The sequence below is a fragment of the Xiphophorus hellerii genome, chromosome 13, assembly GCF_003331165.1.
Source record: "Xiphophorus hellerii strain 12219 chromosome 13, Xiphophorus_hellerii-4.1, whole genome shotgun sequence".
In the NCBI taxonomy this organism is placed as follows: Eukaryota; Metazoa; Chordata; class Actinopteri; order Cyprinodontiformes; family Poeciliidae; genus Xiphophorus; species Xiphophorus hellerii.
In genome coordinates, this window is record NC_045684.1 from 12,913,696 (window position 1) to 12,928,998 (window position 15,303).

General features: G+C 37.1%; 1 protein-coding gene across 8 annotated transcripts in view; it reads right to left on the reverse strand.

Annotated features, from left to right (window-relative positions):
• akap9 (A kinase (PRKA) anchor protein 9) overlaps nt 1-15,303 on the reverse strand; it is a 95,489-nt gene that overhangs the window by 70,866 nt on the left and 9,320 nt on the right. For 7 of the 8 annotated variants that reach the window (XM_032581332.1, XM_032581334.1, XM_032581330.1 and 4 more), the window contains exons 2-8: nt 13,220-13,492; nt 8,843-8,887; nt 8,390-8,452; nt 6,294-6,440; nt 4,945-5,100; nt 4,426-4,623; nt 1,612-4,344 (exon numbers count right to left, since the gene is read on the reverse strand). In XM_032581332.1, the coding sequence (XP_032437223.1) occupies nt 1,612-4,344; nt 4,426-4,623; nt 4,945-5,100; nt 6,294-6,440; nt 8,390-8,452; nt 8,843-8,887; nt 13,220-13,492 (3,615 nt within the window). The remainder of the gene's footprint in view (nt 1-1,611; nt 4,345-4,425; nt 4,624-4,944; nt 5,101-6,293; nt 6,441-8,389; nt 8,453-8,842; nt 8,888-13,219; nt 13,493-15,303) is intronic. The other variant, XM_032581333.1, reaches the window with a different exon arrangement.

The window sequence follows — 15,303 nt, forward strand, 5'->3', positions numbered from 1 at the left end:
ATTTATTTATTAGTTTTTATTTAAAATATCTAAAATACTGCCAAACTTTCCTTTTATCCACAGTTTTCACTCCACACCGTTGTTTTATTTCTAAGCAGTTAAGAGGCACAGTGATGCTGCTGCGCCAGTTACTCAACTGGTTGTTGCTAGGTAACCAAAGAATGAGTGGGTTGCTAGGTAACCAAAGAGTGAGAGAGTCAGTTGATTCCACCAATCTTGCTGGAAGAGAAGTTTAGTGACTAAAGTCTTTCCTCTGCTTACATCTCCCAGAATGCTATGCGGTTCTCTATCGGAGTTCAGTGAAATTATTGATAATTCTATCGGACGTTTTATCTACTGATTTTGATCACATGTCTATCACAGTGTATGTTGTTATTGATTAATTACCCAGCCCTACTCTTGAACGTAATTTATTGAGCTAAATTTTATTTAAGGGGAATTAGAGTATAGGAGACTTAATAGAAATACTGGTAGTCACCACATGCTTCAGATTCGTAAAAAAAACTGCATAATTATCCATCCATTTATGTTGGTCCATCCCATTAAATCCCAGTGAAATAGATGAAAGTTTTCAATTGCAACGTGAGAAAATGTGAAAAAGTTTAAAGTGAGTAAATATTTTAGCAAGGCACTGTCTCCTCAGCAAGAAATTCTGACAAAACAAGACAATGATGGACAGAATAAAATGCACCGTTATGGATCACTTCCTGAGACGGAGCAGACATTGACTACCTTAATTAAAATTCCTCTTTAACCCATTAAGGATCAAAACTAAAACTAGTTTTAAAGCAATTATGAATTATAATTTTAAAGACTTTTTAATGGCATCCAAAAACAAAGCAGCTTTTGGGCAGGAAAGTTATATCCAGTTGCAGGGATGGTTTTTCCAACCCAGGAGGTGACTAAAGCATCACGAAGCACAGATGTGAGATGGCAGACAAACATTGTACACAGTCTTTTGCTTTGTGTGTGTTTGTGGCACAGCTGGAGGTGACACGGACAGAAAGTGACTGGGTTAAAATGGCTTCTCACCTCAAACCCTTCACTCCCTGCAGGATGGAAAGAAACTAGAATGTACACATTTCTACACAATGGCAAATTCAAAGCTGTAAACAGACTTGTTTATCTGTTCTCAGCTGTTATTGAGTTTAATGGTGCGCAGCAAGAACAAGCCGAGCAAAAGAAATAAATAAATAAAAGAAACAGTACAGAGGTCTTTTTCATGTCGAGTCCTCACAGGAATTTTATATGCAGGCTGTCGTGTGTGAGGCTTTTCTGGCTGCAGAAATGTAAAAATGCATCTTTGAAGGCAGCGGTCTTGCTAAACGCTGCCTTTCAAAGCAAGCCTTCAGACTCCAAGGCAATTTGCAATCAACACTGTTGCTCACTAGAGAGGAAATCTGTCAGAGCTGAACCGCTCCAGTCATATTCTCCTCAGAAAAAGAGAAATAAAAAAAATAATCAACACCTGATCTGGCTTTGAATTCACTCTTCAGACATCTAACAAAGCTCTAAACTAAATGAATTCAAAGTGACGCGGTTTCCACGGATGCTTCATTTGTTCAGACTTCAAAGAGCAAAAGAAAAGAGCAGAAACATGTGAGTGCTCACCGCTGTGTTGATGTAGTCTCTGCCTCCGTCTCCCTGGTACCCGGCGGCGGAGTCCTCCTTACCGGCGCTCTCCGGTGAACATGACATAACTCGGCTCTGCGTCTGAGGCAACATCTCCTCCTCTGCAGCACTTTTCGCTCGTTCTTCCTCCTCCCTCTGTTGCTCCTCTGAAGCCGCCGAGCCGGCTCTGCGCTCCTGCTTCGACCTCTGCCGCCTTTTGCGCCTGCTTGACCCCGAGGACGCCGGCTTGTGCGGGGAGGTTCGCCCCTCAACGGGTCCCTCCCCAGAGGAGTGCGCCGCCGCCGGAGACGGAGTGTGCGAGAGCCTGTGGAGCTCCAGAGTGCGCAGAGCGCCGTCTCTCTCTGCTTCGGCTGCACCTAAACGAGCCGTCAGAGCTTTGATCTCCTGCTGTAGCGACTGAATCTGACGGCGATGATCCTCTGAAGGAGAAACTGCCTCAACAGTTTGCTCTTTCTCATGAAGGAGTTTTTTCTGTTTGCTCCTAATCTCCTGTGCTTTCTCCAGTTCCTTTAAGAGGCTTTCATTTTTGGCGATGACCTCTGAATTTTTCTGCCTGGCTTTGATCAAATCTTCATCCAGCTGCCTGACTCTGGTCTCAGTAACCATCAGTCGCTCTGTAACTTCAGAAAGCCGATCAGCTTGGCTCTTCTTCTCATTCAAAGTAACATTAAGCTTCTCCATCAGATCGCGCTCCATTTTCACGTCGCTGCTCCGCTTCTCCAGCTCTCGGATGTCTGACTGAAGGTGTGCGATCTTCGCCTCAAATTCGAGCGTCTCTCTGAGTGTCCTCTCCTCCAGCTGCGTCTTCGCCTCTGCCAGACTCGAGTACTCTTCTTTGAGCTCCTGGAAGTTCACCTCAAAGTTCTTCTCTGCAAAAGAGAAAGTGCTCTTCTGCTTCTCAATGTCCTCGCGAAGCTCGTCCACCTGTCGCTGGAACTGATTGTTCTGTGCCGTTAGCGTCTCTATCTTGTCTCTTAAAGCTTTATTAGACTGAAACAATGTCTCCTTTTGATCCTCATGCTCCTTTAGTTTCTGTTCTTTTTCCTTTTTCTGGTTTTCCAGAACCTCTGTCTGTTTCAGTAAAGACTGGATTTGATTTTGCATCCTAACTCGATCTTGGGCGCCTTTTCGAAGTTCCTTGAGTTCAACCTGAAGCTCCTGGAGCTGCAGAACCAGCTCCTCCGTTTTGGAGCTTTGCAAAGCCAGCTTCAGATCTTCCTCCAGCCCGTGAATCTTTCGCAGAAGGTCGTTCCTCTCTGCAGTGTAACTCGTCTTCTCTTTCTGTAACAACTCCAGCTGCTGAGCGTGACCGACACGCAGCTCATCCAAAGCCTTCTCGTGCCGGACGGCGGCTTCGTTGAGCAGGTTCTCCGCGTTCAGGAAGCTCTCCCTCTGCAGGTCCTCTCGGAGGTTCATCAGCTCCTCCTCGTGGCTGAACAGGAGCTGCGTCCGGAGGCGCTCCAGCTCCGCTTCCTGCGACTCCGCCATCCGGTCCAGGACGGCGTCTTTTTCCCGTTCGAGCATCTCCAGTTTGATCTTATAGTTGGTGATTTCGGATTCGTGTTTGGTTTCTGCTTCAACAGCGGCTTCCTGAGCAGCTGACAGCTCGTCCCTCAGAGCCTGGATGGTCTCCTGGAGCTGCTGGGTAGTTTCCTGAGACGCTAGCCTGGTGGAGACCTGCTCCACTTGATGTCTAGCAGCATTTAGATCACCAACAAGACTCTCAACCTTGGACTGCAACTTCGACTTCTCTTGTGCAACTTGACTCAGCTCCCGTCTGGTTTCATCGTACGTCGCTTCAGATTGCTGTAAAATAAATTGTAGCTCTCTGATTCTGCCGTTCAGAGCTTCGACCTCTCCTTTGCTGAGATTTGAACTTTGATGTTGTGCTTTTAGGAGCTCGATCTCAGCCTGATGTTGCTCAGTCATCTGCTGCATTCTGGCTGCATTCTGCAGGTAGAGCTCCTGCTTCATCTGGACGATCTGCTGACCGTACATTTCATCCAGCTCTGCCCTGAGAAGTTCCAGCTTCCTTGCAGTCTCTTCCTGCATTTTTTGGAAGGCGTCGGTCTCCGACACGCTCCCCTGGTGACAGCGTTTCTGCAGATCTTCTACTGTTCCCATGAGCTGCATGATTTCACTGGATGACATCCGTTCTCTATGTCTGGAGTTCGCAAGCTCTCCTTTACAGCTTTCTAACTCCTTTTGTTCCTTCTCCAGCTCCAATTTGTAACTCTCCATTTCACTTTTGCAGGTTATTAATTCAGATTTTGTGCTTCCTAACTCAGTCAGGCATTTTTCAAGCTCAGATTCCTTTAAAGAGACTTGCAGCCAAAGCTCGTGCAGATGTTTTTCGGAGTTTTCCAGCTCGTCTTTCAACCGGATAAGATCAGAGTCGCGTTCAGAAATGACCCTCTCCTTCTCTGCAATAATTATGTCTTTGTCATCAGAGTCCTGAATGATTTTCTCATCTCTAGTCCTTCCTGCATGAACGACTTCCTGCCTGAGCAGCATCAATGACTGCTCATGTTTAGTGATTGTTGCAGTTTGTTGTGAAATTAACTGATTTTTATCTTCTATCGTTTGTGCAAACTCTTCCTCCACTTGTCTTCGCGACTGCTCCCAACTCAGAATAACCTTTTCTTGTTCGGTGATCAGCAGCTCCTTTGCCTTTATCCTTTCTGCAAACGATTCCTCCGATCTTCTCCCTGACTGAAGAGACATCCAGGTTCAGATTCACACACAAGCTAGTCGCTGCAAATCTGCCGGCGTTAAGAGTGTGGCGGTCCTCACCAGCTCCACCTCGCTGAGCTTCTGCTGGAGGTGGTTGATGAGCTGCAGCTGTTTGCCGCTCGTCTCCCGGTGCCCTTTGACCTCCGCGCTCATCTCCTCCAGCTGCTGCTGGTACTGAACAAGCTGCTGCCTGGCCTGTAGGAGATCTGCTGCGGTGCTGCTGTGGCTGGTGTTCCTCAGCGCCTCGCCGGCCTGCAGCTAATGTACAGAAAATGGCATAAGAACTGTTTTATTATCAATTATTATGTTGAAAACAGAAAACCAATTCCACCCAGTTTGCTTTAATGAAAGATATTTTGTAATATTTAAACATTAAATATTTACTAAAGGAGCAATCTAATGTGTTTTCCCCAACTTGGCAGAAATTTAAAAAATGATTTCAACACAAATATATGACTGATTTGATGTCCTCTGCTGCTTCTTCTTTGGTTTTTGAGAACACATTTTTATGCCATAGTGAAAGTAGAAAAAAATGACATCTAATTAGAGAAATTAAAAACAAAATAAAGCATTTCCTACCTGTTGGAACTGGAGCTGAAGTTTCTGGCTTTGCTCCGTCAGCGCCAGAAACTCTTTTGTGATTTCGTCCTTCTCCTCACGAGCCTGCTGCAGGTTGGACGTGAGCTGGGTGATGATCCCGTCCCGCTGCTTCAGAGCGGCTTCAAAGTCCTGCAGCTGCACATTCAGAGTGGGTTTTAATGCAAGCCATCATGACAATTACAAAGACCACAGGAAAAAAAGGGAGCAATTTAATAAAACAGTAAGAAAGAGTTACTGTTTCTTCCTGTAACTAGAATCGGCACAGTTCCTTACTGTAAACAGAACAGTTTTGATTAATCTAAAACTACAAAAACCCATTATATTGTTTTGTTACAATAGAATTAGGGCCGCAAGTAATAATCATTTTAGTCATCAATTATTCTGATTATTAATCTGATAAAATGTTGGCATATATTCTGCTGATTTTCTCTTTTTTCCACATGAGCAACTTGACAAAACATTGACTAGAAATAATACTAAGGGTTACCAGTTTAACAAATACATTAGCATTTCAGCAAATCACAAAAGAGCTACAAAATGAAAACATACAGTACAAACTGTAGATGTCACGAATTTCTCTCTTTCTGCTAATTGAAGAACAATTTAGAAAAAAAACTTAGAAAATCTCTTACTCAGCCTGTCAATTTGTCATTTCAAATTTTTCACAAGTTTTGCTGATGATAATTTGTCCCAGAAGTTGTTGCAATAAAAGATAATATTGTTCTTCTTGGACCATTTTCAAGTAATATAATGGTAATAATGGCATAATAATGCAAGAATGCATTCTAAAACATCAATAAACTTTAAATTCTCATGAACATTTAACACTGGAACTGGAAAACATTTTAAATATCCAAGATAAATAAGTAAAACAACAGAAACATAACATAAAATGAATAATGAAGTCTCTCTAAACAAAATTGTCCTTCAAAAAAAGGGCTGGTTAAAACCAAAGCATCCAGTTTTTGGTAGAAAGAGATTAAAGAGACATGATTAGTCATCCAAATGGAAATTATTGAGTTTGTTTTAATTTGTCATGCGATTGATTTCATGCTTAATATAACAATCCCATCCTTTACTATTTACTCCCAGTGAAAATCCTTAATTGTTATTTTTTTTTACAATTGAATGAATAAATGATGCAGCAAGAAGAAACCAAATCTGAGGTTTTCTGAAAGCCAAAAAAAAAAAAAATGAATGGACACATAATCCTTTTGCATAATAATAATTCAAAGGAGGAGGTCAACATGCATTTACACGTAGTGTCGTCTTTCAAGCGTTCAGGATAAAATGCTGTAAATCAAACCCAGAACAGCAGAAACATTTACCTGCTGCACACCATCGGCGCCGAACGCCGACCTCATTTCCTCCAGCTCTCGACTCAACTCCTCCAGAGCTTGATTCTTGACCGCGAGAGCGTCCTCCATGTTCTGCACCGTCCGTCCCTCTGTCGGCTGCAGGGCCTCCACTTCATCCTGCGCAGAAACAACATCAGAGCTTACACGGCTTTTAAAAGAGTCACTGAAAAGGTTTCATGACTAGAGAATTATCTAAGAACGTAGCCACAACCAAAGAGCAGAAGCAGTTTTGTTAGAAGAACCCAAAGTTAGAGTTTGGCATATATGGGTCATGTTTTCAGAGCTGGGTAAGAACTAGTTGCTTTTGCTCAATTACATTTACTTGAGTAACTTTTTTGGGAAAAAAAATACTTTTAAGAGTACTTTTACTACTCTATACTTTTTATTTTTCTTGAGTAATGTTATTATGAAGTATCTCTACTCTTACTTGAGTAAAATGACTGGATTTTCTACCCACTGAATAAAAAACAAATATGTTTTAACCAAAAATTCACCAGACACAAACCTGCAGTTTTTGTTAAAGTTTCATAAGTTTTTTTATTGAAAGAAACCGACTTGGAAAGATTTTCTTTTATTTTTTGTAACTTTTATTAATTATTGTCATGTTGGTTCTTAAAATACCTAAATTTCCACTTAACTTTACATTTTGATCTACCTGATGACGTAATTTTTAAATATTAAATGATTGATAATTTGATCAGTTACTCAATACTTGAGTAGACAAGTTTTTACCAGATACTTTTTTACTCTTACTTGAGTAATTTCTTGCTACTTAGTTTGTGACTAGAACCTGACAAAAATATGAAGTCCAAGTGAAAACACTTCTGCAAAGCATGCTGTTTGATAATTTATTAAGGAAGGAATTAAAAAGTTTAAAGCGCATTAAGCAGGAAAAACTGCATTTTTAATGTCTAGTTTTAGATATGAAGCTGTTATGCTTTGTTTTATGTGCTTTACATTTGTGGTTATTAAAACTTTTAAATTTAGCAGAATAACTGCTGGGTGTTTTTTATCTGCAAGGGAAAAAATAATAATTTTCTTCTTTTTTGGGAGATAAAAAATATCTTAATGTAAATACCCGTGTTTCACCCTAAAACACTCCCTAACGCACGTGTCAAACTCAAGGCCTGCCGTAGCTTTTCATGTGACCCTCTAAATTCTAGAGTAAACACTAAGTGAGCTTAAATATTATTTCATCAATCAAATCAATGCAATTTTTCTGTTTACTGCCAAATTATATCAATCAGTCCCTCCAGTTTCTTGAGAATTATTGTGGAAATTCACTCAAAATCAACAAATCCCAGTACTTTTTTAGATTAATACATAATTGGGAGTTTATTGCATATTTTTCTCAAAAATTTTCAAAAACTTTCTTACTTTTACTAGGCAGCTGCCTCAGCTTTAACTAATGTCAGATTATAGTCCATGATCTATACAGCGAGTTATAAAAAGTCGCATTTATCCTCATGAATAAGTGCAAATATTGCAAATATTTCCAAATTAGTCCCACAAACACATTGATTTTTATTGCAAAAAAATCACAAAACTAATGTAAAATCCTGGAGGGTCTTTTCAATATTATTTAATTTGAACAATTAATTGATATTTTAACAGTTTGTGAACAGGTTTTATCAATACATTCTGGAGCAACTGGCCCTTTAAGAGCATTAATGATCTTGATTTGGCCCAAAACGAAAATGATTTTGCTCTAATGTCTATAAATCCATCTGTCTTAGCAGTGGGTCCACGGAAAGCGTCTGCTTTTACAAAACTTTCTGTTTTCTCTCCTCAAAGCAGACACTGTCCCTCATTACTTTCCTCCAGCAGCTTTCACAGATAATTCACACTTCTGCAATGTCACAAAGCCCTTTTCCATCCTGACCTTCTGGAGCATTTTGGCTTTTTAAAAACAATAATATTTCTTCACCACCGACAGAACAAGACGGAAAATACTAAATGTGTAAAGAGTATAAAGCAGACGTGGTTAGTGAGAATCTTGCAGAAGACGTTAAGCATTTGGTTTGTTAGCGAAGCCAAAGCAGAGCTGCTTGATCAGATTATTGTACCCAGATAAAATCCTGTGAAGGCATCATTAGGCTCTCTGTCATCTCATGGAGGCAGCCATTTACCTGTTAATTCATAATGTGCTGCGTTAAACACTAAGATCTGGGAGGCTGCAAAACAAAAGCCTGCATCATGTCAGGAAAACACCTTTGAGCAGCTATTTTGGAGTCAAAAACAGTTTAATAAGTGTTAATGTTACATAACTGGAGATAATTGTAGTGAAATGTTGAATTTAGAAACTAAAACTACATTAAAATAATAACCCTAAAGGTTTTAGCTATTGATTTAGTCTTTCTAAAGGAAGGTTTTACTCATTTTAAAGCAGAGATAACCTGGTATAATAAAAAAAGTTATTTATCGTAAGGAACACCTTACGATAAATATCGTAAGGTGTTCCTTACGATATTTATAAATGATATAAATATCATTTATATTTATAGGAAATATTAACTCACCTCTGAGGAATAATCTTCCGCTGTGGTGGAAACTTCGCTTTCAGGCTGCAGGAGAAAAACCAAACACACACATCAAATTAAATAAAATAACAAATAATTAAAAAATGAAGACCTACAGTATGTCAGGAATGAGGCAAGTTAATAAAATAGGTTGAGGCAAAAAGACAGCAGTGGCTGCTTTATTTTGGTAAATTTACATCACAAAAAAAGGAAACAAAAAAAACGCTATTTTACAAACCAATAATTTACCAAAACAGTATTATAAATTGCTTACCCTATCACTACTATTTGAAAAAGTTATTTATTTTAGTAATTAATTTCAAAACGTCAACAGCCAGACTGATTAAACAAACCGTGATTTATTTAAAGCATTTCTTTCTGTTAATTTTGAGGCTTACAGCTAATGAGAAACACAAATTTGATTTCTCCAAAAAGTATTATAGAAGATAAATAAATAAAGAATTGTTAATTAATCTGATCACTTGCCCAGGAAGAAGTCACGGAGACTCTCCAAAAGGAAGATAACTCACAAAAGATTACTGCCAAAGAAGCTGGTTATTCAAGCATATTCAAGGAAAGTTGAGTGGAAGGTAAAAGTGCAGTGTAAAATATGTCTCCAAGACAATGTTGATATCAGGTGCGATATATGCCTGTTTTATTCTTTCCTCTGTTTCTGATCTATGGAGCATTTTTGTCATTTGTGTCCACACTGTAAAACATTTGAGCCACATTTCGTTGTGTCTACTATCATTAACTCTTTAAGTCAAATAAATTCAGAGTTTTAGATTTTGAACCTGAATGCGTGAATTTGTGAAAGATAAACTTACAGAAGTAAGTTAAGTTGAATAAACTAGAGTTTTTAGGTTAGCACTTAAAACTGAAAGAAGGAAAAGACAGGAGTGGGAACTATTTCCCAGAATGCTTAGCGGCATGTTTTTGTATCCTGAGATGGAAGTGTGTCACATTGATCTGACTTGTGTTTTATTTTATTTATTTTAGGTTTTTGAAGCTTGTGGATAATGTTCTGTTCACACTAAATGTTTTTGAGCAGAATTTAATTAAATTCATTATCAGATCAGAAAATTTGCCATTTTAAACAAGAATTTAAATTATTCTAAAGTAAAATAAGTAGTTATTTTAACTTGATATTGTGAGTAAAATAATAGAGAAATGTGGCTGTTTAACTAAGTGAGGGAGTTTTTTTTCCTACATAATTATTTGGTTTAAATTACAGCATTAAGTTAAAACTCACAATTCAAGATTAATGAACTTAAAAACAATGTTTAGACAACTTATCTCTTGTTAAATCAACTTCATGAACTTTAATTTCCGAGTTAAAACCACAGAAACTTTCCTGTTGACTTAAATTGCATTTTCAAAAGTGGACTTTCATTTTCAAATTAAAACACCCTCAAATGTTTTACAGTGAAGTCAGATAATTTGTCCTGCAGGTTAAATATTTATCAGTATAAAAGATAACACATAAGAACTCAAAAAATATCCGACAACTATTGCTGGACTCTGACATAAATGCTGTCCATACTGATAATATTTGCGATATATTCGAGTATAACCTCAGTCTTAAAGGATTCTGAAATAAATTTTTAAATTGGTCCTATCTAATATTCTGAATTATTGGTTCTCTTTTGCTGTAAGCCATAATCATCAAAATTAATGGAAATAAACCACTTGAAATGTAATACTTTGTTTAATAAATTTATAAAAACACTTATGTTTCACTTTTTTTTTATAAATTACAGAAACAAACAGACTTTTCAGTGATATGTGAAAACAATTCAGAAAGACGTCCTTGAGGTAAAACATAGTTACCTTGAATTAGCTTTCAAAAGATGGATTTTGTTGCATTTTCCTTTTGTTGCTCAAGAGCAAAATGTTGAGTTAATTTAAGAATATGTCTTCACTTTAATGACCAAGAGCAGAAAACTGTCCAAGGATAAAACTGGCTTGATTTACTTGTGATGCAGAACAGATCTCATTCAGGCAGCAGTAATTTATAATTTGCCCATAAAAATAATAAAAAAATAAAAACCCAGAAGATCTGTGTAGATAATAATACACTCTATCAACCTTTAGATCTTCTGAAATCCACTGCAAGGCCATAGAAATCTGTCACACAGACTGACACATCCCAACAAGTTTAAAGGCAATTGTCTGTCTCCATGGCAGCCAAGTAGTTTTGTGGGTTCATGGAGAAGAGTGGCAACACAGGGCCGAGCAAAAGAGACGGAGAGGGCTTGAAAGATGGAACAAATTGTACAAGAGCTCTCAGCTCTGCATGTTTTTAAACCTTTCTACGTGGATTTCTGATGAGATGTAATCAGTGGTAATTTATCTATCAGAAAAGCCTGGATTCAATGTCTAGATGCTGTTGTTTCAATCCTCTTTTCTCTAAAGAAAGGTTGGAATGACTGTGCTGTATGGTGATTTAATGAATAGCAGGAGCTGGTTATGTAAAACCAGCAGAATGCATTAATACTGAGAATGTGGTAACATAAAGAAAACAATGGCATCCCACAAAAACCACAACTTTCTTTTAAATCAGCGTCATCGACATGCATTTAAACATGAAAAATACATGCTTTAATGTGCGTTTTGATTAATTTTTAGCTATTAATGTGGTTGTTGTACAGAAAGGACAAATAAAGAGACAAAAAGAAGTGAATTTACACACCAGGATCCTATGAGAAAAACGAAACTGCTGCTTTCTCCTAAACAACCCGCCAACACATGCATACTCATATTTATCCTATAGAGAGTTGCTGACTTTGTTTCCCGCCCACATCTTTTGACCAAGCAGCCAAACAAACAACTTTAACATTTCTGTAATTTTTAGCCAAAGGTTGGTTTCTTTTACAATTATTTTAGTAATTAATTACTAAATAATAAAAAAAATGGTGCATCCTACAGATTTTTTATGTAACTTTTTTATACAATATTAGAAAAACATTCACATTAATAATTTAAAATGAGAAAAACATTTTATTGCCTAAAATGCAATAGCATAGCACTCTTTTGGTAAATTTGAATCGGGTGAAGCTAAAACTGAGGAGTTTTGGCTAAAATATTTACAGACAAGTGGTTAATGACCCTAATGCTAAATGTATGTTTATTTTTGTGCTTAATTACTATTCTAAATATGTTGTTTTTTCAGCAAACTCCAGTTAATAATTAATCAGTTACTAAAATAGTTTATTATTTCAATAATTATTTCAAATTTTTTGTGTAAAAAATCTAATTTACAGTATTTGACATTGTGAAACTTATGAGAAATACTTTTATTTTCAGGTAATCCGTGACTTTTTATTTAACAATCACGGCCTATTTTCATCCAAAAGTGTTGGAAAACTATTATAAGCCATTTACATTACTTTGTTAGTCTAAAAAATTCTTAGGCTTTCTAATTTTTTCAAATTTTATAATGATTGTGAAAGAGAGCCTGTGTTGACTGCTGTGATATGATTTGAGCAATGGCATAAAATCTTCACCGCTCCCAGCAAAGCATCAAGTTGATGAAGGAGGAACAAAATCTTTTGCCAATTTTGTACTTACAAAAATAACTGGAGTTGTGCCAAAATTACATTAAAAAAGCCAACAAGTCATATTAAAACAGAGTAGACCGATTTGTTCAAATACGTCTCTTGGAAAGGAAGATGCTTTCGTATTTTTGAAATGTTACAACCACAAACTTTATGTTTCTTTGGCATTTATTGTTAGACCAACATAAAGTATTGCATTATTAGGAAGTGGATCGAAAATGATCATACATGAGTTTTCAATTTTTTTTTCCCCCAAGGAAAAAAGAATCTGAAAAGTGTGGTGTGCATTTATATTCAACCTCCCTGAATAAATACCTCATAAAAACAACAATCTCCACCAGTTTTGTACATCTAAACACTTTTTTTTTTGCACGTTTCTATTTGGAGCTGTTCAAGTGCAATCATTTGTAAACATAAATGTTCAAGTCTTGCCAAACATGTTCAATTAGACTTGGGCCTGGACTTTGACTGTGCCATTCTAACAGGACTATGTTACAATATTAGTTTTAAAAATGTAAAATATAAATTCATGGCACACTTTTAAGACTTCTTTCATTAAAGTTATTTGAAAACTATACATACTTTTCTGATTAACTTCCAAATTATGTGTTACTTAACTTTGGTCTTCCATATAAAGTTCTATTAAGATGCATTAAAGTTTGGTTGCAACATAAAATGAAAATGCTTAAGAGAATGAAAACCTTGCAAAACAAACCTAAAAAGATTGATAATTTTATAAAAATAACAGTTGGCACTTCAAAGTTAAGCATAGAAAGTGAGCATTAATGTGTTGAGTACTGCATGAAATAAATGTGTGCACCTCTATCTTGTAGGTCTGGTCATGCCTGACCGTCTCTCCGCTCTTCAGCGTCTTGGTGAAGGTGAACTCTGTGGTGGGTGTTTCCTCACTCCCTTCATCTCGTCTTTCACCCTTGACCTCTCGTTCTCCTTCTCCACCCTCAAACTGATCAGGCTCGACCTCCACCCTTCCCTGCGATTCTGCCTCCGAATCCTCGGTCGGCTTCTTTTTCTTCTTCTTCTTCTGCTTCTTTTGGGAGTCCGCATGAGCTTTTCTCTGACGGTACTCAGCCAACTGCAGCGAGAGGAAGTCAAAAGAAAGAAATGTAAAAGCTTTTTTTTTTTCTTTTCATTTTTACTATATTGTTTCCGCTGTCAAGAAGCTTGTCTGACCCATTTGTTTGGTCAGGATCCACGCCTTTCTTTCCAAGAAACTCCACCAAACAATACTTTTAGCAAAAAATAAACAAGATATAAACTTACTCTGAATCGACACAGTTTGGTGATGGTCAAACGAAACATTTTACGGCCCAAATATGCCTCCTGCTCTGCTACCAATGAGTCCTCCCTCCTCGTGTCCATATGACCCAACACAGGCCTCGTACTGCAACAGGTGCTAATCCCAATTAAAGGGATTGCTTTTTTAAACTACAGCATGTCATTTATCCGTGAAAACACACAGTCATGCTTTCCAGACTGGAAATCTTTGACATTTGTTACTGCAGCCAACTTGTCATTCCCATTTTGGTCAGCTTACTACAATTTTTCTTCAAATAACAGTAATTTTATTCTCAGTAATAGATATACAGCTCTGGAAAAACTTAAGAGACGACTGCACTGAAACCTATTGAAAACCTCCTGGTTATTCCACAAAACATTGATTCCTGAACTCTTCCTGAGTTAAAACATTAGTTTTGTTGTTTCTAAATGAATATTAACTTGTTTTCTTTGCATTATTTGAGGTCTGAAAGCACTGTATTTTTTTCATTATTTAGACCATTTCTCATTTTCTGCAAATAAATACTAAATTTTTGCTTGGAATTTTAGAAACATTTTGTCATTAGTTCACAGGATAAAGTAACAATGTTCACTTTACTCAAACATATACCTATAAAGAGTAAAATCAGAGAAACTGATCATTTTAAGTGGTATGTAAATTTTTCCAGAGCTGTATTTCAAGCTTCACATCAGAAAATATATTATCCAAAACCAACTTCTTCAGGACACATTAATATATTTACTGGTTTACATCTCATATAAAATGTAAGAAATATACGTTTTTCCGTTTTACAATGTCAGTTTATCAAAGAATTGTTTTCTGTCAAATTTAGGAATACACAGTAATTTATTTTGGATCAAAAAAGTTATTAAAAATATGTAAGAAAACAATTCATTATAAATTATAATAAAGCCCAAGTCAGTGTATTAAAAGCCTGGCAGGCCACCAGGCTTTACTCGTCCTCCTACCAGGCTTGTTTTATACATTAGTAACAGTAAAGACTGATTAAGCTAGGTTTATAGTTGACACATTTAACTGGGCACGACAGGTGTTTCCAAATTATGATGTCTGCTCGTGCACCTTTAACAAAATTTTAAAAGTTAAAAAAATTCAAACATAAAAACACGCTGGACTGCACTAGCAACCCTACTACAGGGATTAGCAGATTTTCTGGGGAAACCCTGATAAATAACTGATCACTACATCATACGTCATGACATAGATTTGAGGAATGTCCAACATTTATTCCAGCCAATGCAGATCACTGTTATGCTGGATGTCATAATCTGATCCTGCTTTGAAGGAAAGCACATAACCAATCCCTAAGCAGAACTTTAATGTGCAAAAAAATAATACAAACAAGAAAAAAACACCACTTTCTGTTGAATGAGACAGTCTTCAATATATTGAGCTTATGTAATACATCAGAGTAGTTATATTTCTCAGATTGCGTCAAATTGGACCCTATAATTCTAAATATAACAGGGAATTTTTGCAAAACTGACATTATGTGTTTATCTTGCTCATCCACTGTAACAAAGACAGCAATTCAAGGGTCAAGGGTCAATTTCAGGTCAGTAACCTTATTTGGCTTGAGGAAATTTCCT